This window comes from Leucoraja erinacea, chromosome 10 (genome assembly GCF_028641065.1).
Source record: "Leucoraja erinacea ecotype New England chromosome 10, Leri_hhj_1, whole genome shotgun sequence".
In the NCBI taxonomy this organism is placed as follows: domain Eukaryota; kingdom Metazoa; phylum Chordata; class Chondrichthyes; order Rajiformes; family Rajidae; genus Leucoraja; species Leucoraja erinaceus.
Genome location: NC_073386.1, coordinates 4,694,209 through 4,718,876, shown reverse-complemented (window position 1 = coordinate 4,718,876; position 24,668 = coordinate 4,694,209). Strand labels below are relative to the sequence as shown.

Sequence of the window (24,668 nt, the reverse complement as noted above, 5' to 3'; positions counted from 1 at the left end):
TGCCTTACGGCGCCAGAGACCTGGGTACGATCCTGACTAAGGGACGCTGTCTGTACGGAGTTTGTACGTTCTCCTCATGACCGTGTGGGTTTTCTCCAGGTGCTCTGGTTTCCCCCCACACTCGAAAGACAAACAGGTTTGTAGGTTAATTTGGCTTCAGTAAATTTTGTAAATTGTCCCTCGAATGTGTAGGATAGTGCTAGTGTACGGGGGAGGGGATCGCCAGTTGGCGTAGACTCCGTGGGCCGATGGGCCCGTTTCCGCCTCTATCTCTAAAATTAAAACCATCTTAAAAAAAACTAATTGTTCCTCATGTATCTAAATACCAGTCAAGCAAGACAAAGGAGATCGCGAAAGTCTTCATGAACCGACGCAGAACACACACCCCAGTATATATTGATGGTACCAAAGTAGAGATGATCGAACGCTTCAAGGAATAAATATCACCAGCAATTGATCCTGGACCAGCCATCTCACTGGAGACCTTTAAACTGTCTTTGAACAGACATTATCGGACTTCAGTGTTATATATTATTACGCTAAATGTTGTGCCCTTTGTGCACTGTGGACGGCTCGATTGTATTCTTGTTTAGTCTTTGCTTTGACTAGTTAGCACGCAAACAAAATCTTTTCACTGTACCTCGGTATACTTTACTTTAGACTTTAGAGATACAGCCCGGAAACAGGCCCCTTGGCCAACAGAATCCACTCCGACCAGCGATCACCCCATACACCAGCATGACCCTACACACTAGGGACGATTTCACAATTTCCAAGACAACCAACCTACAAACCTGTACGTCTTTAGAGTGTTGGAGGAAACCGAAGCATCCGGAAAAGAGCCTACACGGTCACGGGGAGAACGTACAAACTCCGCACAGGCAAGCGCCCGCAGTCGGGCATATGTGACAATAGAAACATAGAAAATAGGTGCAGGTGTAGGCCATTCGGCCCTTCTAGCCTGCACTGTTATTCAATATGATCACGGCTGATCATCCAACTCAGTAATCCTGTACCTGCCTTCTCTCCATACCCCCTGATCCCTTTAGCCACAAGGGCCACATCGAACTCCCTCTTAAATATAGCCAATGAACTGGCCTCAACTACCCTCTGTGGCAGCGAGATCCAGAGATTCACCACTTTCTATAAGATCCCCCCTCAATCTTCTAAATTCTAGCGAGTACAAGCCGAGTCTATCCAGTCTTTCTTTATATGAAAGTCCTGACATCCCAGGAATCAGTCTGGTGAACCTTCTCTGTACTCCCTCTATGGCAAGAATGTCCTTCCTCATATTAGGAGACCAAAACTGAGGAAGGACAATAATAAACTAAACTAAACATAAACTCAATTAAACTAAAGTAATAGATATTGGGGGGGGGGCAATTGAACAGCAGTGTTTGGAAACACTCAAGTCAAGTCAAGTCACTTTTATTTCTATAGCACATTTAAAAAACAACTCTTGTTGACCAAAGTGCTTTACATTGGTGGAGGTACTAACGTTATACAACAGTGGTTCACAGATTAAGTACATACATAAATACATACATCTAGCCCTCCCTCAGAGGACGTCAAGAAAGGCTTGAGAGCAGAGATGAGTTTTAAGTCTCGACTTAAAAGAGTCGATGGAGGGGGCAGTTCGGATGGGAAGAGGGATGCTGTTCCACAGTCTAGGAGCTGCAACCGCAAAGGCGCGGTTGTCCCTGAGCTTATGCCTAGACCGCGGGATGGTCAGCAACCCCAAGTCGGCCGATCTGTGAGACCCAGAGGTGGTGTGGTGGGCAAGCAGACTTTTGATGGAGCTTTTTGATGTCAGCTTCTATTTTATGTTGCCATAACACAAAAGTAGAATTTTGTCCATTAGACAATAATTTTGGAAGCTTCATCCAAGCATAAAGATCCCACAGCACAACAAGAGGCCATTCACCCATCACTTCCGTGCAAACCCCAATGAAAGGCTTTGCCAATTAGTCCCTGCCTCCCTGCTCCAATTAAATAACCAATTACTTTCTCGAAGTTATTTTCCAAATCTGCTTCCACTATTCTTTCCTGTCGTCATTTCACAGAATAACCCACTGGGTAAAACAAAATATCCTCCTCATGCGTTGTTGTGAACTAAATTGGTCCCCTCTGATTTCCAACCCCACTGCTCGCAAAGTCAATCTCCCATAATTTGCCTTCAACAAACACCCTTGTAATTCTGAGCACCTCTTCTAAATCTGCAATTCAATTGAATAGAAACTTGCAGCTGGATTTTAATTTTTAATTTCAGCTCCCAGTTTCCAGATTCAGTCAGCTGCTGTTTTAGTTGAACCATGCAACGTCCCTGATTGTTTTTGAAATGAGATCCAGAATACAATTTGCATTTTTTTTTTTAATAAAGTTGCACATACTTGGGTTTTCATTTATTACTGTCACGCGTACCGAGGTGCAGTGAAAAGCTTTATAGAGTCCTAGAGTGATGTGGTGTGGAAACAGGCCCTTCGGCCCATCATGTCCCAGCTACACTAGTCCCACCTCCCTGCGATTAGAAACATAAAAACATGGAAAATAGGTGCAGGAGTAGGCCATTCGGCCCTTCCAGCCTGCACCGCCATTCAATATGATCATGGCTGATCATCCAACTCAGTATCCTGTACCTGCCTTCTCCCTTTAGCCACAAGGGCCACATCTAACTCCCTCTTAAATATAGCCAAATGAACTGGCCTCAACTGCCTTCTGTGGCAGAGAATTCCACAGATTCACCACTCTCTGTGTGAAAAATGTTTTCCTCATCTCGGCCCTAAAAGATATCCCCCTTATCCTTAAACTGTGACCCCTTGTTCAGGACTTCCCCAACATAGGGAACAATCGGCTTGGTCTATATCTCTCCAAACCTGTCCTATCCATGTACCTGTCTAACTGTTTCTTAAACGTCAGGATAGTCCCAGCCTCAACTACCTCCTCCGGCAGCTTGTTCCATACACCCACCACCCTTTGTGTGAAAAAGTTACCCCTCAGGTTCCTATTCAATCTTTTCCCCTTCACCTTGAATCTATGTCCTCTGGTCCTCGATTCCCCTACTCTGGGCAAAATACTCTGTGCATCTACCCCATCTATTCATCTCACGATTTTATACACCTCCATAACACCTCTTTGTTTTGTATTCTGTCCGAATAGAATCATACGTGGATACAATCAAGTCACACTCGTACAAACGTGTACAATAAGTAGAGCAAAGGGGAAGATACAGAGTGCAGAATATAGTTCTCAGCATTGTTGCACACCAGTTCCACAGACAAAGTCCAATGTCTGCAATGAGGTAGAGGTGAATCTACCTCAGGAGTGTCTTAGCCTAAGGAGGAACCCTTTGGATGGTTTAGATTTGTTATTGTCACCTGTACTGAGGTACAGTGAACACCTTTATTTTGCATGCTCTCCAATCAGATCAGAAATTCCTCTTCATTTCCATGCAAAAGGTATGCCCTTTTATTCTGAGGCTGTGCCCTCTGGTCCTAGACTGTTCCACTAATGGAAGAAGTGTCCGAAACATTGCCTCAGATTAAAAGGACGTACATTTAGAAAGGAAATGAATGAGGAATTTCTTTAGTCAGAGGGTGGTGAATCTGTGGAATTCATTGCAAAGTCGCAGAATATTTTTCAAAGAGGAGAGTGATAGTTTCTTGATTACTGTTGGCGTTAAAGGTTAGGGAGAATGTGAAGGCGGGAGAATGGGGCTGTGAACACAATGGGGCGCCGCACAGTGGCAGCCCCGCCAACAGTCAGTCTGTCTTTTCGTCTTTTTTTTGTTATTTTTAATGTGTTTTAAAAATTTGTGTTGCTGTTCTCTGGTTTGTTTTGTGTGGGGGTGGGGGTCAGGGAGGGGGGGGGTCAGGTGAAACTCTTTTTCAATCTCTTATCTTGCCGGAGATGCGATTGTTTTCCGGATCGTATCTCTGGTCGCTCTGCGGCCTAACATCGTGGAGCTGGTGGCCTTGGTCGGGACTGACTTTGAGCCCCACCGCGGGGCCGTGGAGTTACCATTGGAGCCTGTGATCCCTTGCCTGGGGATTTCACCATCGAGGCGCTCGCAGTCTCGGCTAGAGACCGCTGTCGGGAAGCTCCAAACGACGCAGAAGGTTTGGACCAGCCCCGACCCAGGGTCCGATTGCCCGGCGCGGTGAGTTGAGATTCGCCCCCCGCCCGCCCGATGCAGGAGCTTGATCGCCCTGACACGTAGGGCCTTAACACCGCCGGCTACGGGAGCCAAGATCGTCCCGTCAACGGAAGGCTCGAGGCCCCCGACTGCGGGAGAACAAAGAGGGGAAGAGACTGAACTTTTTTTTCTGCCTTCCATCACAGTGAGGAATGTGGAGGAGTCACTGTGGTGGATGTTTATGTTAAAATGTATTTTGTGTGTCTTGCTTTTTATTGGTATGACTGTATGGCAAATGAAATTCCTCGTATGTTGCAAAACATACTTGGCTAATAAAATATGATTGTGGTTATGAGAGGGATAGATCAGCCTTAAACAAATGGTGGATGGGCCGAATAGCCTAATTCTGTTCCTAGATCTTATGGTCTGTCCTTCACCGTCACTGCATTACATTCCTGAACTCCTTCCTTGGCAGCAGCGTTGAGGTACCCACTCCTCGGGGACTCCAGCGGGTCATGGAAGCAGCTATAGCCACCTTCTCAAGGGCAATTTGGGATGGGCAATTAAATGCTGCCTCAGTCGGTGAAGCCCACATCCATTGAATGAATAAGAAAAAAACAATTATCCCCTTCCAAGTGGAGAACCAACAGACTTAACAATGACAAGGGTTGAAACAAAGACACAATAAGTATATACACTTGGGATTGATCGCATTCATTCCAGAGCATCAATGCAAGGAGGGGAGAGCTGCAGAACAATGACTCTCATTACAAGAGGCACTCGACTCTACAGAGCTATCTAACAGAATGAAAACAGGTGAATATATTGTTTATTTTCAACAATGGACGGGAATACAGGCTCCGCATTCAAATCAGTCTTCTTCTTTTTTCAATCCCGAGTTAAATAATGGAAGCAATTAGCAAGCACATGCTTGGGAAATATCAATGAAAAAGCCGCAGTGTAAAAAGTAATTTCAGAGTTAGAAGCAATGCCAATTTCTTCTGCAGTTGTATAGGGCTCTGGTGAGACCACATCTGGAGTATTCTGTACAGTTTTGGTCTCCTAATTTGAGGAAGGACATCCTTGTGATTGAGGCAGTGCAGCGTAGGTTCATGAGATTGATCCATGGGATGGCAGGACTGACATATGAGGAAAGATTGAAAAGACTATGCTTGTATTCACTGGGGATTAGAAGGATGAGGGGTTAATCTTATAGAAACCTATAAAATTATAAAAGGACTGGACAAGCTAGATGCAGGAAAAATGTTCCCAGTGTTGGGCGAGTCCCGAACCAGGGGCCACAGTCTTAGAATAAAGGGGAGGCCATTTAAGACTGAGGAGAGAAAAAACGTTTTTACCCAGAGAGTTGTGAATTTGTGGAATTCCCTGCCACAGAGGGCAATGGAGGCCAAGTCACTGGATGGATTTAAGAGAGTGTTAGTTAAAGCTCTTGGGGCTAGTGGAGTCAAGGGATATGGTGAGAAGGCAGCACGGGTTATTGATTGGGGACGATGAATGGCGGTGCTGGCTCGAAGGGCCGAAGGGCATCTGTTCACTGTGGTTGGATGGATTTTAACCATGTATATAGTCTTTCCGCTGACTGGTCGGCACGCAACAAAAGCTTTTCACTGTATCTCGGGATGTACAGTGAAACCTGTACGCTGTACCTAAGGGATGTAATGCTGAGGCTCTATAAGGCGCTGGTCAGGCCGCATTTGAAGTATTGTGAGCAATTTTGGGCGCCATATCCGAGGAAGGATGTGCTGGCTCTGGAGAGGGTCCAGAGGAGGTTTACAAGAATGATCCCAGGAATGAGTGGGTTTACTTATGATGAGCATTTGTCGGCACTGGGCCTGCACTCGCTGGAGTTTAGAAGAATGAGGGGGACCTCATTGAAACTCATTGAAACTTACAGAACAGGCAGCATCTGTGGAGAGAAGGAATGGGTGACATTTCAGGTCGAGACCTTCTTCAGGCCATTCTGATGGATGAGGGGGTGGGGTAAGGGGGGGGATGTTTAAGATGGGCACATTAACTCCACAAAGGGTATTGATACATATATTGAAGTTGAAGATCCAGCAGGATTGTGAGACTTGACACCCCAGCAAGTCCCTGCAAATTGTATTTTGTTCTCAAATCTTTGACCCAAGCAAAAGCAAGAGTCACAATCACACCGTGGGGACATGATTTCAAAATCCTCAGTAGTAAAACCACAAGAGACTGCAAAATGGTTAGATCTAAAAGTCAAACAGAATGAAGCATCTCAAGATGCAACAAAAGCCTGTAGATGCGCGGGGAAAGGATTTTCTTTTACAGAGAGTGGTGGGTGCCTGGAACATACTGCCAGAGGTGGCGGTGGATGCAGATTCGATAATGGCGTTTAAGAGGCAGATACAATAGAGGCACCAGAAGCGGGCAGGTGGGACCAGCGTGGATGGGGCATCATGGTCGGCAACGGGCAGGTTGGGCCGAAGGGCCTGTTTCCATGCTGTACTACTCCAAGAGGCTTCTAGATAGACACATGGCTATGCGTGGAATGGAGGGCGTGCAGGCAGACGGGATTAGATTAACTTGGCATCATGCTGGGCATGGATATTGTGGGCTGAAGGGCCTGTTCCGGTGCTGTACCATACTGTTCGACGATGGAAACACCGACTGAAATTTGCTTGTGAATATTTACAACAGTATCACACTAGAGGGAGCAGTGAAGACAGCTCAATGCAACCTATTTTGTAACTAGATTCAGAAAATCTTCTAAAGCTATGTGGACTTGTAAAGCAAGACGTTTTTTCGCTTGTATATCCCCTGTCTGGCCGCTCAACTTGGATCTTTTCCAAGTGACATCTTTCATGGGCCATTACTATTTCTGGTCTGCTGCCAGCACACAAGGTACCAGATCCACGGAACTGAACTGAATTTTACACTGTGGCCGCAAGGGCAGATGTGTAGGTAGGATTTCTTGAAGGAAGTGACGTGCTTTCCGACCAAAACCTTTCCACCAGCCACAAGGCACAAGTCAGGATAGCCTCGAAATCTGAGGGGAAAAGCAGCTCCAGCAGCACCTGCGATCTTAAATGGACACAAAATGCTGGAGTAACTCAGCGGGTCAGGCAGCATCTCTGGAGAGAAGAAATGGGTGACGTTTCGGGTCGAGACCCTTCTTCAGACTGAGATTCGGGGGAAGAGGGAAACTAGAGATATGGAACACGGTGCAATGTGAATTTGAGGTGTGAAAAGGCAGGCGATGATCATTAAAATGTAGGATGGTTCATTGTTGGCTGAGGGGGGAAGGTGACAACGAGGCGTACATACAGTAAAATTAATCAGGAGGACAGTGAAACTAGTCGGAGAACTAGGGTGGGGGAGGGATGGAGAGAGAAGGAAAGCTTGAAGTTAGAGAATTCAATATTGATACTACTGTTGTAAGCTGGCCAAGTGAAAAATGAGGTGCTGTTCCTCCCTGCCATCTTAATACAATCAAGGGCAAACGCCTGTTCCAATGGCACCTACACCGATTTCCTCTTGTGAAGCTGTCCCTGTGGCTGCACTGTACGCCACCTAGGCACAGTGGCTGTTGGGGATAGGCAGACGTTATAAGAGACTCATTCGTCAGGGGAACAGACAGGAGATTCTGTGGACTCCAGGATGGTTTTAGTTTTAGAGATACAGCGTGGAAACAGGCCCTACAGTCCACACCAACTACTCATCACCCGTTCACACTAGTTCTATGTCATCCCAATTTTACACCCTGCACATTAGGGGCAATTTACAGCAGCCAATTAACCTACAAAACCACGGCTGTAGAGTGGCACCAGAGACCCGAGTTTTGATCCTGACTATGGGTGCTGTCTGTGTGGAGTTTGTACGCTCTCCCTGTGGGCTTCCTCCAGATGCCCTGGTTTCCTGCCACATTCCAAAGGTCTGCAGGGTTGCTGGTTAATTGGCTTCTGTAAATTGTCCCTAGTGTATGGGATAGAACTAGTGCATGGGTGATTGTTGGTCGACGCAGACTCACTGGGCCGTAGGGCCTATTTCCACACTGTAAACCTGCACTAATTCTATTTAGTTCAATATCTTCTGCAATGTGCTCTTGATTGAATTAGGGTCTATTGGTATCTGTTTGTAGTATGTAGAAACTACAGACATTGGTTAATACACAAAAGGACACATGTGCTGTAGTAAAGGGCCTGTCCCACTTGGGCGACCTAATCCTCGAGTTCTTGCAGCATGGTCGACACGAGGTCGTAGAAGGTCTTCGTAACTCTCCTTCATGTTCAAAAGTGGTCTCTGCGTACAGCTAGGTCGCGGCGTTTTTTTCAATGTTAAAAAATGCTCGCAAGTAAAAAAAGATCGTCGCGGAAAAAAATTAGATACTTTTTTTACTCTTAGGTTTAATCGTAGTAGGTTGTAGAAGGTCGTAGTAGGTCAGCATGTTAGTTGTAGGTAATTGAAGGGAGTCTAAAGTAGTCGTAGATAGTCTTCATATTAGTCGAAGGGAGGTCGAAGGAGATCGAAGGAGGTCGTCTTCACTCTCCACTATTTGGTGTCCAATTGTCCCAAAGTTAGTCGTAGCTAGTCTGGTCTTCAGCTGGTCTTCAACATAGTCGGAGCTGGTCTTCAACATAGTCGGAGCTGGTCTTCAACATAGTCGGAGCTGGTCTTCAACAACATAGTCGAAGCTAGTCTTCAACATAGTTGAAGGATGTCTTCAACATGTCATTTTTTTCAAACTCTTCTAAACTCGCCAATTTAGTCGCCCAAGTGGGACAGCCCTTTAACTCAGCGGATCAGGCAGCGTCTCTGGAGAACATGAATAGGTGACATTTTGGGTGGAGATTCCCTCTTCAGGCTGTGCACGTCACATATGTTGGGTCAGTACAGGGATTTGTCATCTATGCATATTGGGAAGTATGGTCTATCTAACATCTTGCACTTCTCATAAGGAGGAGGAGGCAACGCTGCAGATTCCTGATTTGGACGTTAATTAACCCAAATCAATGATAGATAAACATAATCCCTCAAATGATGTGTTCAATTCTGGGTTCCTATTGATTACCGAAAGCTCGATTTGATACATTGCTCTGTTAATTAAATGGCAACTTATTTAAACCATGTTACTCATTCAATGCTGATATATACAGCGAGGCGCATGGCTGAGTCTAGATGGTTTCGACTATTCTCCCTCAAACACTGCAAGATCTTTGCTCCCCAGCTTTTGCGAACATTTACGGAAATCAAATCCATTCATTAAAATCTCCACCTTTTTATTCTTTCCGCTGACTGGTGGGAGGCCACACAGCAAAAGCTTTTCACTGTATCTCGGTACACGTGACAATAAACTGAACCTCTAATAAAAGACTTGAGTATAGAAGTTGGGAGGTCATGTTGCAGTTGCACAAGACGTTGGCGAGGCCACGTTTAGAATATTCTGTTCTTGGAAGAAATGAGACTCCTCCGAATAGACAAACAAGACCATTTCTTAACGAGTTGGTCTCCATTTATTGATTTCTTGGATTCATGTGGTGCAACAGTATCGTAAAAATTAAACGTTTCAAGTATGGGTGAAAGATGATGGAGAATATAAAAAATCATCTCCTTGTGGCGATTTGATAATCTCCCTCCTGCTTCCCTTTCTTACTTATTTATTTTCTTCATTATCTCTTTTTCCCTCTTTTTATACACACACACACACACACACACACACACACACACACACACACACACACACACACACACTAGACTTCCCTCTATTCTTTACTATCTCTTTCTTTCTTACTTCTCTCTTTAAAAAATAAAAAAAATGAAGTTGTACAGAGAATGTATTATGTTAACATAATTTGGGGAACCTGTAAAAAGGTACCACTGTATCGTACTTACTTCTAATAAATAAAATAAAATTAAAAAAAAAAAAAGAATTTTGTGTTCAGTTCTGGGCACCATGTTATGGGAAACATGTTGCCAAGCTGGAAAGGGTACAGAGAAGATTTACGAGGATGTTGTCAGGGTTAGAGGGTCTGAGCTACAGGGAGAGGCTGAGTAGAGACTCTATTCCTTCTTGCGCAGGAGGATGAGGGGTGATCTTATAGAGGTGTACACAATCATGAGAGGAATAGATCGGGTAGACGCACACTTGCCCTCTTGCCCATAGGTGAATCGAGGACCAAAGGACATACTGTAGGTTTCATGTGAAGGGGAAAAAGATTTAGTAGGAATCTGATGGGTTACTTTTTCACACAAAGGGTCATAAGATCATGTGATAGGAGCAGAATTAGGCCATTCAGCCCATCAAGTCTACTTCGCCATTCAATCTCAGCTGATCTAGCTCTCCCTCCTAAACCCATTCTCCTGTCTTTTCCCCATCAACTCTGAAACCTGGATTAATAAAGAATCTATCTATCTCTGCCTTAAAAATATCCACTGACTGCCTCCACAGACTCCAGGAAGAATTCCAAAGATTCACCGCCTTTTGACAAAAATAAATTCTCCTCATCTCCTTAAAAGAACGTCCTTTAATTCTGAGGGTAGTGGGTGTATGGAACAAGCTGCCAGAGGTAGTTGGGGCAGGGACTATTTTAGAAACAGGTAGACAGGTACATGGATAGGATAGGATAGGTTTGGAGGGATGTGGACCAAATACAGGCAGGTGTTACGAGTGTAGCTGGGACATGTTGGCCAGTATGGGCAAGTTGGGCCAAAGGGCCCATTTCCACACTGTTTCAGCATGACTCTATAAAGCGTTTGGTCTCGCTGGTGGGAGGCCACACAGAGAACAGCGGATGCAGTAGATGAGGTCGGAGGAGGTGCAAGTGGACCCCTGCCTCACCTGCAGGGACCTGTTGGGTTCCTGGATGGAGTACACAGACCCGTGTGCTCACCTACCTCTGCTCGCTCTCTGTGTCATTGCGGATCAAACGGATGATGTCGGTCGTCATCTCCACCTTGCGGACACTGCCGAAGAAATCGGTGATGAGGACGTCTCCGGGGTTCCTTTGAAACAGGTCAGTCCGGTGTCCCGGAGTGGAAACGCACAGGCTCGTGGGACAGACTTTGAACTGGAAGACAACAGAAGCCGCCAGTCATTATGGAGGACAGGAGCGCTCACACGCTACAACAAAACACTAGTTTCCAAAGGTTTGCAAGTGGACAGGATGCAAAAAGCCCACACTTGGCCCCGACATAAGTGGCTATAGTCACAGCGTCATACGGCACGGAAACAGACACAAAATGGTGGAGTAGGTCAGGCAGTTTCCGTTCAGGAAAATAGGCAGACAACATTGATTCAAAACCCTTCATCTGGACTCTTAAGGACTATTGATATTGGTTCAGTATACAGAGTCATATATACAGAGATACAGGAAAACAAAATTGTTGTTGTGGGCTATGCAGACAAATCATACCACAGACAAGTACAGATGGTAATGCAAAAAGAGAAAGGAAACAGAGAGCAGAATATAGTGTTACAGCTGAAGAGAAAGTGCAGGTTAAAAAATGTGCACGGGCCACGATGAGGTAGGTTGGCAGATTGGGACTACACCTTCAATTAATGAGAGGTCTACTCAGTAGTCAGCAACAGCAGGGAAAGAAGCCCGTCGGGATGACCCCGAGGGCTCGCGGAGCGCGGAATCGGGAGCCGCTGGAGACTCGAGGAGGGTGAACCGGGGTACTGCTTCCAGCACCTCCAAGGTCATCTGCAGGAGGAGCCCCCCCATCCCACGGGATACAAAGATGGCCGGGCGAGGAGAGGGACGTCAGTTCACGGGCCAATCCGGTCGAGGGGGTCGGAGGAAAGGCCATGCAGGAGCCTGCGGCTTACCGGGATCGGGAACTGCTCCAGTGGACTGAGCGCGTGGAATTTCGGAAACGGCGCCGAAACATGGCAAATATGCAAAAGGAATTTGATTGTGCGGTTGCACGTGCGACAGATAAAGCATTTGTAGAAGCCGTTGAAGAACTTGTTCCTGCATCTGACGCCCTGTGCTTTCAAGAGCTGGTGTCTTCTTCCCAATGGAGGAGAGAAGAGGGAATGACTGGGGTACAATTGTGTTGGCTGCTTTACCAAGGCAGCGTGGAGTGCAGACGGACTCAATGGTGGCAAGGTAGAAAAAAGTGCTGGAGAAACTCAGCGGGTGCAGCAGCATCTATGGAGCGAAGGAAATAGGCAACGTTTCGGGACGAAACGTTGCCTATTTCCTTCGCTCCATAGATGCTGCTGCACCCGCTGAGTTTCTCCAGCACTTTTGTCTACCCTCAATGATATGATATGATATGATATGCCATTTATTGTCACTATACATGTACAGTGAAACTGAAAGCTGCTCGTACTCAGTGCATACATACAATTTAGCACAAAAAACAAGAAAACAGAAAAACAAAAAACAGAAGGGAGAAGGGGGGGGATGGGGGGAGATACATACATATATACATATATACAGATGGAAGTCCGGGTGTTGGGCAGTGAAGTCAGTGCCTGTGTGAATTTGAATTGAATGGTGGCGAGTCTGGTCTGTGTGATGGTCTGGGCCACATCCACAACTCTCTGCAATGTTCTGCTGTCTTGGGCAGAGATGTTCCAAAACCGAGCTGCGATACATCCGGACAGGAAAGGAGACATGGTGGAGAGAGTCAACGACTTTAAGTTCCTGGGAATAAACATCTCCCAGGACCTCAAATGGCAAATGAACACCGTCACTCTCGTGAAGAGGTCTCATCAGCGGCTGTATTTCCTAAGGTCTCTACGGAGAGCTAACGTCTCACAGCCGCTGCTGCTGTCCTTCTATCGATGCGCCGTGGAAAGTATCCTCACCTATGGAATCCTGGTGTGGTTTGCCAGCTGTACTGTGGCTGAGAGGAGGGCGCTGCAGGGAATTATAAAAACTGCGCAGCGCATTACAAACGCTAACCTGCCCTCCTTGGATGACATATACAGGGCCCGATGCTTGCGCAGGGCCATAAATATCAAGAAGGACACATCCCACCCTGCCAACCACCTTTTTACTCTGCTACCCTCCGGGAGGCGATTCAGGTCTCTGCAGGCTCGCACTGGTAGACTAAAAAATAGTTTCTACCATTGTGCGATAAAAGAGCTTAACTCCAACAGTGAACACTGGGAAGCAAGAAGTAACTTCGAGGAATACCGCTAAATTCTTTTAAACTCTTTTTAAAATGTATTTATATGCTACTATTAACTGTACATATGTGCATTGGTGTGGTGTTGTATTTCTTTTAACGGAGGAGAAGCAAATGGAATTTCGTTGCTCAGTTTTGTGCAATGACAATAAACATATTCTATTCTATTCTATAAAATTGGTAAGCGTTTATTGGAGACATGTCCAACTTCCTTTGGTTTTAAGAAACAGTGGGATCAAACTTCTCGTCTAGTTTGTTGAATTATCAACAAACGGCACAGAGGCCGACTTGCTCAGTCTCTTCGCACCGCCATTGTGGATGTTTGGCACAATTCCCATTTTGCGGCAGTACTTCAAGTGGGAGAGTCTAGGACCAGAGGCCACAGCCTGAGAATCAAAGGACATATCTTTCTTTAGAAAGGAAATGAGGAGGAATTTCTTTAGTCAGAGGACGGTGTATCTGTGGAGGCCAAGTCAATGGACACCTTTACGGCGGAGATTGACAGATTTGTGATCAGTGCGGGTGTCAGGGGATATGGGGAGAAGGCAGGAAAATGGGGTTGAGGGGGGGTGGGGAAGAGATAGATCAGCCATGATTGAATGACAGTTGACTCAAATAGGCCCAATGGCCTCATTCTGCTCCTATAACTTATGAGTAGGGCAAATTGCTTCTCTTCACAATATAAATGCAAATCGTACTTAAATGTCAGTCGGTTCTGGGTTTAAAACGAGGACCTGAGGGAGACTCCCAGGCTCTCACCTGGAACACTATCTTTGATCGGACTTGTGTAGGAAGGAACTGCAGATACTGGTTTAAACTGAAGACAGACACAAAAAGCTGGAGTAACTCAGCGGGACAGGCAGCATCTCTGGGTGACGTTTCGGGTTGAACGCCTTCGTCAGACCCAGCCAAAAACATCACCCATTCCTTCTCTCCAGAGATGTTGTCTGTCCCGCTGAATTAGTGCAGCTTTTTTTTTGTCTATCTTTGATTGGACTTTATTGGCTTTACCTCGCACTGGAACGTCATTCCCTTATCACGAATCTGTACACTGCAAACGGCCCGATTGTAATCATGCATTGTCTTTCCACTGACCGGTTAACGTGCAACCATATACTAAACTGAACTGAAACAAGAGTTATCCACGGCATTGCACGGCACTGCAGGACAGGACTGATCCAAAGGCTTTGAATGTGAAGAATGTCGCGGCATTATTTGAAGAATGAGGTTAATTAAAACACAAATCAACATTCCTTCACAAAACAAGTAGAAATTAATCAGCCACAGCTACTTCCAGGACCCAGTGATCTGTCAAATGGCTGATACAATTATCTATGCAACTGCAGAAAGCAATTTGTTTCATCACATTTTAACTGAAACTTCTAAAATGCTAAATGATTGCACTTTTAATAGCTTCTTAAAAAACACAAATTGTCTACTTATTTATAATTTACTGATCAATAAAAGGACCATTGCCACACTCAAAAGATACTTTGATCTCCGATTCAGTTAAATATCATAAACCATGCCTACTTTGAAAGGTTTCTTTCAGCGTAACATACTTTGACATGAAAAGAGAATAGAATGGCTTCAGTTCTAACTGCTCACACATTCTTTTTCATCCAAAGTAGAAAGCAAACACAAAGACTCTCATCTTCCCTTTGGAGGCATGAGTTGACGTGTCCGCGCATACGCATGTCTCAAGGATAAAACGGAGCCCTATTTTCCGCCGAGCCGGACCTGCTAACTCCCCGAGCAACCCCAGGCCTCAACAGTGGTCATTTGGTGAACAAACAGAGGTCACCCAGCAAGGGCGAGCAAGGAGGCGAGAGAAAAATCAGAGCATTACGGTATCACACAGGGGAGGGAAGACAGTCAGTTCATCCTTCTGCGGAAATCGGTTATTCACCGATCCTGTGACTACGGGCTGGCACAACGCCGGGGCTGGCACGGTGGCACAGCGGTAGAGTTGCTGCCTTACAGCGCCAGAGACCCAGGATCGATCCTGACTCCGGGTGCCGTCCATACGGAATTTGTATCTTCTCCACGTGACCCGCGTGGATTTTATCCGAGTGCTTCGGTTTCCTCCCACACTCCAAAGACATGCAGGTGTGTGGGCTAATCGGCTTGGTTAAAATTTGTAAACTGGCCCTAGTGTGGAGGAAGGAACTGCAGATGCTGGTGTAAATCAAAGATGGACACAAAATGCTGGAGTAACTCAGCGGGACAGGCGGCATCTCTGGAGAGAAAGAATGAGTGACGTTTCGGGTCGAGACCCTTCCTCAGACTGATCATTGATCGGACATTATTCATGTTATTCCATTTATCACGTATATGTACACTGTATATGTACACTGTATATGTACACTGTATATGTACAGGCATGGTTCTAGTCATGTATTGTCCTTCTGTTGACTGGTTAGCATGCAATAAAAGCTTTTCACTGTACCTCGGTACACGTGACAATAAACTAAACTCAACTCAACTGTTTTTTCCACAAGAGTTGGCCATTTTAGGAAGACTGGTGCCAGACTGAGACTGAGCTCTGGGGCTACTTGCTGGGAGAATGAGATCATCTCTTTCAGACCCCATCACTTCTGTCAAGACAATCCCAGCTTGGTGCTGATAGAGAGGCAGCGGGAGGGCAAGTGGTCACTAGGCAACGCTCAAGTCGATAGCAGTAACCTTATCCACTGCTGCATAAACAAGGCAGTTTCCTAGAATATCACAGTTCACAAAATGTTCTTTTGGTTAGTGATGAATCATCTGATAGCCATGCTGGTCACCACACAAACCTACCTCCCTTCCATTTACTCCCTAGAAACAGAAAATAGGTGCAGGAGTGGGCCATTCAATATGATCATGGCTAATCATCTAAAATCAGTACCCCGTTCCTGCTTTCTCCCCACATCCCTTGATTCCGTTAGCCCTTAGGGCTAAATCTAAATCTCTCTTGAAAACATCCAGTGAATTGGCCTCCACTGCCTTCAGTGGCAGAGAATTCCACAGATTCACAACTCTCTGGGTGAAAAAGTTTTTCCTCATCTCAGTCCTAAGTTGCCGACCCCTACCGTCTCCACTTACAATTCACGCTGCCAGTAACACTCCCTCTTCTCCCCTCTCCCATCAGGCAAGAGGTACAGAGGTGGGGCATGCTGAACCCATCAATCAATTCAGGCGGCACGGTGGTTCAGCGGTAGAGCTGCTGTCTCATAGCGCCAGATACCCCGATTCGATCCTGATTACAGGTGCTGTCTGTACGGAGTTTGTGCAATCTCCCATGGCCACGTGGGTTTTCCTCAGGTGATCTGGTTTCCTCCCACACTCCAAACACATACAGGTTTGTTGGTCAATTGGCTTCTGTAAAGTTGTAAATTGTCCCTGTTGTGTAGGATAGTGTTAGCATAAGGGAATCGCAGGTTAACGCAGACTCGGCGGGCCGAAGGGCCTGTTTCCATGCCGTATCTAAACTAAACTACAGGTCCTTTCAATCCATTTCATACACCCACACCATCAGGCACACCATTTGACAAGATCCTTCCCCATCCATTTGTTATGAGGTTTATAAAACTGCCTGCCTCACAAACCACAGGAAGGCCGGCTCGGGTACACAACTAGAGGAGGGTGAACTTGACAAACGTTTCTGTGATGAACTGGCGGTATTGTTCATCGGCTTCAAACCCGCAGTTGGGGCAATACTACGTCCACAAAATGGAACCCGAACCATTTCCCCAGGTCTATCATCTCTCAATTTGAGCATGAAATTAATAAAATGTAATACAGTGTCTGTAGCCTCATCAAGACGGGGATTGAAATCAGCTAATTAAATCAAGTTTCAGTTAATAACTTTAATCCAAAGTCCATGCTGTCAATTCATTAAGTTGTTAAAATAACCTGCTGCAATGCATACTACTGCTGAAGGGAGTTAAAGGGTAAAATCTCACTGAAAGACCTTGCCACTGGCATGGGTCTGGTGCCCGCAATCATTTCCTGCAGCCACCTCATGCTGACGTTACCTTGCCAGGGAAAGACACAAAGTGCTCAGCGGGCCAGGCAGCATCTAGGGGAACACCGGCAGGTGATGTCTCGGTGGGGGGGGTTGAAGGTCTCAGACATCGCCTGTTTCTGTTCTCATAATGTCATAAGGATAAGGGAGTAGGAATAGGATTGTGATCGTGTACACAGAGAGTTGCGAGTCTGTGGAATTCTCTGCCTCAGAGGGCGGCGGAGGCAGGTTCTCTGGATGCTTTCAAGAGAGAGCTAGATAGGGCTCGTAAAGAGAGCGGAGTCAGGGGATATGGCAAGAAGGAAGGAACAGGGGTACTGATTGTGGATGATCAGCCATGATCATATTGAATGGTGGTGCTGGCTCGAAGGGCTGAATGGCCTACTTCTGCTCCTATTGCCTATCAGCCATGATTGCATGACGGAGTAGACTTGATGGGCCGAATGGCCTAATTCTCCTCCTGTGTCTCATGATCTTGCAGTCTTATGGGACCCACGCAGAGTGGACTCAATAGGGGCAGAAATAGGCCATTCGGCCCATCTTATGGTCTCTGGTGTGGAACTAGAACCAACAGCATCCTGACAAGGAGGCAAATGTACAATCAACTAAACAATGAACAGTATCTTCAAAAGACAAAACTCAACCCAAGTCCCCCAACATTATGGCTGCTTACCAAGTCGAGCATGCTATTCTGGCTGGCCGGCCAAATATCTTCCAAAAACTCAAGGAGATAGTATGTGTATCTGTCCATCAGATGGACCCCGATGGCCAAATCGGGCTGGTGCTATTTGAAAAGTAGATAAAAACATTAGTTTAGTTTAGTTTATTGTCGCGTGTACCGAAGCCGTTGTTGCGTGCTAACCAGTCAGCAGAAAGACAAAACATGATTACAATTGAGCTGTTCAGTGTACAGACACATGAATAGGGAATAAGGTTTATACAAAACATAGACACATAGAAAATAGGTACAGGAGTAGGTCATTCGGCCCTTCGAGCCTACACCGCCATTCAATATGATCATGGCTGATCATCCAACTCAGTATCCTGTACCTGCCTTCTCTCTATACCCCCTGATCCCTTTAGCCACAAGGGCCACATCTAACTCCCTCTTAAATATAGCCAATGAACTGGCCTCAACTACATTCTGTGGCAGAGAATTCCAGAGATTCACCACTCTCTGTGTAAAAAATGTTTTTCTCATCTCAGTCCTAAAAGATTCCCCCCTTATCCTTAAACTGTGACCCCTTGTTCTGGACTTCCCCAACATCGGGAACAATCATCCTGCATCTAGCCTGTCCAACCCCTTAAGAATTTTGTAAGTTTCTATAAGATCCCCCCTCGATCTTCTAAATTCTAGCGAGTACAAGCTGAGTCTATCCAGTCTTTCTTCATATGAAAGTCCTGACATCCCAGGAATCAGTCTGGTGAAACTTCTCTCTACTCCCTCTATGGCAAGAATGTTTCTATAAGATCCCCCCTCAATCTTCTGTATTATTGTAAAGGCCATTTATTGCAAAGTCCGATCAAAGATAGTCTCCAATGATGTAGTTAATAGTTCAGGACTGCTCTCTAGTTGACTCTAGTTAATATTACATACTCTATGGCTGAGAGCATCGAGTTCACTAACAGTACAAAAGCCTATGAATTAATAATCAACAAAGAACACTTGAACTCACTATAAACTGCTGACCACTGAATACACATGAAGAACTTACCATTCGTGTCTGATCACAACAGCTGAAGTAAGCTATAAACATTTTAACCACCAGACTTTTAATATTTATGATCTGACAGAGCGATGTGAACCATCCTAGCTTTTTAAATTGACATCCTTGCAGATCAGATTTCATTATATCACTGAAGCCATGTCACCTTGCAGCCAAACTCTGGGGTTTACTCTCAGTGGCATGACGGAGGTAAATGCCAAATACAGTGGCGCAGCGCCAGACAATCCCAGCCTAGGGGGCAGTCTGTACGGAGTTTGTACGTTCTCCCTGTGACTGCGTGGGTTTTCTCTGGGTGCTCCGGTTTCCCCCCACATCCCATGTAAGGTAGCAATTCTACCGCTGCGTCACTGTAATCTTAGATAACCTTAACTGTCACAGACCTCCAGTTTGAACATCCCTCCACCTTCCACCAAACTCATTTTGTATCCAATTGGCCAGCCTACCCTGAACCCAATGTGGAATCAGACAGCGTGGAAACAGGCCCTTCGGCCCAACTTGCCCATTCCAACCAAGATGTTCCATCTACACTATTCCCACCTGCGTGCATGTGGCCCACATCCGTCTAAACCTATCCTATCCATGTACCTGTCTAAATGTTTCTTAGACATTGCGATGCTACCTGCCTCAACTACCTCCTCCAGCAGTTTGTTCCATACACCCACCACGCTTTGTGGTGTGAAACCGTTACCGTTCAGGTTCCTATTAAATCTTTCCCCCCTCACCTCAAGCCTCCGTCCTCTGGGTTCTTGAATCCCCTACTCTGGGCAAGAGACTCTGTGCGTCTACCCGACCAATTCCTCTCATGCTAACCAAGTGATCTAACCTTCCATGTGACAATAGACAATAGGTTCTTGGAGTAGGCCATTCTGCCCTTCGAGCCAGCACCGCCATTCAATGTGACCATGGCTGATCATCCACAATCAGTACCCCATTCCTGCCATCTCCCCATATCCCCTGACTCCACTATCTTTAAGAGTCTTATCTAGCTCTCTCTTGAAAGTATCCAGAGAACCAGCCTCCACCGCCCTCTGAGGCAGAGAATTCCACAGATTCACAACTCTCTGTGAGAAAAAGTGTTTCCTCGTCTCCGTTCTAAGTGGCTTACCCCTTATTCTTAAACTGTGGTCCCTGGTTCTGGACTCCCCCAACATCGGGGACATGTTTCCTGCCTCTAGCGTGTCCAAAACCTAAATAATCTTAAATGTTTCAATAAGATCCCCTCTCACCCTAAGCTTCAGAATACACAAGCCCAACAGCTAGCATAGGCAGAATGGAGCGAATGGCCTCGATCCGTGCCGTAGGATTCTGCCATGGCAAGGAACTGAAGCATTTGCCGTTTCTCTCCGCAGGTGCTTTCTGCTTGTATTTTTTTTATTTCCTATTTTTATGCTCGTCCTCATCAATCATGGATTTAACTGAGCTGCAAACTCACCGACAAGGAGTCCTCCCCAACCTGGCTGCTGGCCAGAGCCATAATATTTGGAGAGTAGAATCTTTCATACATGGAGGCCCCCTGGCAAGTGTCAATGATGAACAGCAGCTCGTGGTATCTGGAGAAACAAACATTCATCAGTCTTGCTGCAGAGCCGATGCCTCCTTTCAGTCCGCACACCAAACAAGCTTCCACGGGTTCCCCGAGCTCCCGGACCAGTGAAGCAGGAAGGGAAACAGCCGGCAGCTTCTCCAGCGATGAAGGAGCTTGTGTTTTAAACACCCTGCCGTGACCTTGGGGCATCCCAGGGCATTTTACAACTCCGCAAGCGTGTTCACAGTTACGATGCAAGACACTTTAGACTTTACAGATACCGGCGTGGAAGCAGGCCCTCGGGCCCACGCCGACCAGTGATCGGCCCGTACACTAGCCCTATCCCTACACACCAGCGACAATTTGCACATTTACCGCACTTCCTTTGAGGGTGGGAGAAATCCGGAACGCCTGGAGAAAACCCACGGGGAGAAGGTACAAAACTGCGTACAGGCAGCGCGCGTAGTCTGGATCCAACCGGGTCTCTGGCGCTGCAGGGCAGCAACTCTACCGCTGCGCCACCGTGTTGATGCCACCGTGGGGATGGCATCAAACAAGAAATTAGATATGCGTGCAACAAAGGTAAAACAGTTATAATGGGCGACTTCAATCTACATATAGATTGGGTGAATCAAATTGGCAAGGAAGAAGAAGAGGATTTCTTGGAATGTATGCGGGATAGGTTTCTAAACCAACATGTAGAAGAACCAACGAGAGAGCAGGCTATTCTAGATTGGGTATTGAGTAATGAGGAAGGGTTAGTTAGCAGTCTTGTTGTGCGTGGCCCCTTGGGCAAGAGTGACCACAATATGGTTGAGTTCTCCATTAGGATGGAGCGTGATATTGTTAAGTCAGAAACAAGGGTCCTGAACTTAAAGAAAGGTAACTTTGAGGGTATGAGACGTGAATTGGCCAAGATAGACTGGCAATTGATTCTTAATGGGTTGACGGTGGATATGCAATGGAAGGCATTTAATGACTGCATGGATGAACTACAACAATTGTTCATCCCAGTTTGGCAAAAAAATAAATCAGGGAAGGTAGTGCATCCGTGGATAACAAGGGAAATCAGGGATAGTATCAAAACAAAAGATGAAGCGTACAAATTAGCCAGAAAAAGCAGCCTTTCAGAGGACTGGGAGAAATTCAGAGTCCAACAGAGGAGGACAAAGGGCTTAATTAGGAAAGGGAAAATAGATTATGAAAGAAAACTGGCAGGGAACATAAAAACTGACTGCAAAAGGTTTTATAGATATGTGAAGAGAAAAAGATTAGTTAAAACAAATGTAGGTCACTTGCAGTCAGAAACAGGTGAATTGATCATGGGGAACCAGGATATGGCGGACCAATTGAATAACTACTTTGGTTCTGTCTTCACTAAGGAAGACATAAATAATCTGCCTGAAATAGCAGGGAACCGGGGGTCAAATGAGATGGAGGAACTGAGTGAAATCCAGGTTAGCCGGGAAGTGGTGTTAGGTAAATTGAATGGATTAAAGGCCGATAAATCCCCAGGGCCAGATAGGCTGCATCCCAGAGTACTTAAGGAAGTAGCCCCTGAAATAGTGGATGCATTAGTGATAATTTTTCAAAACTCTAGATTCTGGAGTAGTTCCAGAGGATTGGAGGGTAGCTAATGTAACTCCACTTTTTAAAAAGAGAGGGAGAGAGAAAACAGGGAATTACAGACCAGTTAGTCTAACGTCGGTAGTGGGGAAACTGCTAGAGTCAGTTATTAAAGATGGGATAGCAGCACATTTGGAAAGTGGTGAAATCATTGGACAAAGTCATGGATTTATGAAAGGTAAATCATGTCTGACGAATCTTATATAATTTTTCGAGGATGTAACTAGTAGAGTGGATAAGGGAGAACCAGTGGATGTGTTGTATCTGGACTTCCAGAAGGCTTTCGACAAGGTCCCACATAAGAGATTAGTATACAAACTTAAAGCACACGGCATTGGGGGTTCAGTATTGATGTGGATACAGAACTGGCTGGCAGACAGGTTGCCAAGAGTAGGAGTAAACGGGTCCTTTTCACAATGGCAGGCAGTGACTAGTGGGGTACCCCAAGGCTCAGTGCTGGGACCCCAGCTATTTACAATATATATTAATGATTTGGACAAGGGAATTGAATGCAACATCCCCAAGTTTGCGGATGACACGAAGCTGGGGGGCAGTGTTAGCTGTGTGGAGGATGCTAGGAGGCTGCAAGGTGACTTGGTTAGGCTGGGTGAGTGGTAAAATGCATGGCAGATGCAGTATAATGTGGATAAATGTGAGGTTATCCACTTTGGTGGCAAAAACAGGAAAATAGACTATTATCTGAATGGTGGCCGATTAGGAAAAGGGGGAGATGCAACGAGTCCTGGGTGTCAAGGTACACCAGTCATTAAAAGTAGGCATGCAGGTGCAGCAGGCAGTGAAGAAGGTGAATGGTATGTTAGCATTCATAGCAAAAGGATTAGAGTATTGGAGCAGGGAGGTTCTACTGCAGTTGTACAGGGTCTTGGTGAGACCACAACTGGAGTATTGCGTACAGTTTTGGTCTCCTAATCTGAGGAAAGACATTCTTGCCATAGAGGGCGTACAGAGAAGGTTCACCAGACTGATTCCTGGTATGTCAGGACTTTCATATGAAGAAAGACTGGAAAGACTCGGCTTGTACTCGCTAGAATTTAGAAGGCTGCGGGGGGGGGGGGGGGGGGGTCTTATAGAAACTTACAACATTCTTAAGGGGTTGGACAGGCTAGATGCAGGAAGATTGTTCCCGATGTTGGGGAAGTCCTGAACAAGGGGTCACAGTTTAAGGATAAAGGGGAAATCTTTTAGGGCTGAGATGAGGAAAACATTTTTCACACAGAGAGTGGTGAATCTCTGGAATTCTCTGCCACAGAAGGTAGTTGAGGCCAGTTCATTGGCTATGTTTAAGAGGGAGTTAGATGTGGCCCTTGTGGCTAAAGGGATCAGGGGGTATGGAGAGAAGGCAGGTACAGGATACTGAGTTGGATGATCAGCCATGATCATATTGAATGGCGGTGCAGGCTGGAAGGGCCGAATGGCCTACTCCTGCACCTATTTTCTATGTTTCTATGTTTCACGTGCAGCCACCTCCAACAAACTGCAGCAGATCTGCGGGGCTTTCCACATCCACCCATGAGCCTTGGCTGTTCAGTTTAGTTTAGTTTAGAGATACAGCTTGGAAACAGGCCCTTCAGCCCACTGAGTCCGTGCTGGCCAGCAATCAACCGTACATGAGTTCTATACTACAAACTACGGACAATTTACAGAAGCCAATTAACCTACAAACCTGCACCTCCTTGGAATGTGGGAGGAAACCAGAGGGTACAGCAACCTCCAACAATTCAGTATCTCCGCACTCCTGGCGGTGAACAATGTCTGGTTTAGCATGTCTTGAGAAAACCTGCTCCTGGATTTCCAGCGACGGTCTACAGGTTATTTAAAGTGAGGGGGGAAAGATTTAATAGGAACCTGAGGGGTAGCTTTTTATTTTACACAAAGTGTGTAGGGAACGAGATGCCGGAGAAGGAAGTTGAGGCAGGTACTATCACAACGTTTAAGAAACATGTGGACAGGTACATGGAAACAGGCAAAGGTGGGATTAGTGTAAATGGGGCATATTGGTCGGCATGGGGATTTTGGGCCGAAGGGCCAGTTTCCACACTGTATGACTCTAAGACTATAATTACAGTCATCCTCTGTGTGTAGCATACAAATCACAGGCAGCTGGACAACAAAGCCTGTGAGTGCATTGTCCTCTGGTGGGCGGGGGTGGGGGGGGGGGGGCATGCGACAGAGTTGCCCCTCCTTTGCCAGCCCAGGCTGCAGCGTCTGGTGCATCCAGCTGCCCTCCCAGTCTTTTACCTTCTCTTCTGCCACATCTGCTCAAACGCATCTCCAAGTTCCACATTCGTAATCTCCTCAGAGTCCTGGAACTTTAGGAATCCATTGCCGCCATGTCCTTCAAATGAGATAAAAATGAAGCGTGAAAAACAACCCACATAAGATTATTACGTTCCAGGATCAGAGTTAGTTCGTTCGGCGCATCGAGACTACTCCGCCATTCGATCATGGCTGATCTGCCTTTCATAAGTGATAGGAAAAGAATTAGTCCATTCGGCCCATCGAGTC

General features: G+C 46.1%; 1 protein-coding gene across 2 annotated transcripts in view; it reads right to left on the bottom strand.

Moving 5' to 3' along the window:
• The window catches only part of pigk (phosphatidylinositol glycan anchor biosynthesis, class K), a 109,979-nt gene that overhangs the window by 66,837 nt on the left and 18,474 nt on the right, over positions 1-24,668 (bottom strand). For both annotated transcript variants that reach the window (XM_055641318.1, XM_055641319.1), the window contains exons 6-9: positions 24,402-24,498; positions 20,424-20,541; positions 17,938-18,048; positions 11,012-11,184 (exon numbers count right to left, since the gene is read on the bottom strand). In XM_055641318.1, the coding sequence (XP_055497293.1) occupies positions 11,012-11,184; positions 17,938-18,048; positions 20,424-20,541; positions 24,402-24,498 (499 nt within the window). The remainder of the gene's footprint in view (positions 1-11,011; positions 11,185-17,937; positions 18,049-20,423; positions 20,542-24,401; positions 24,499-24,668) is intronic.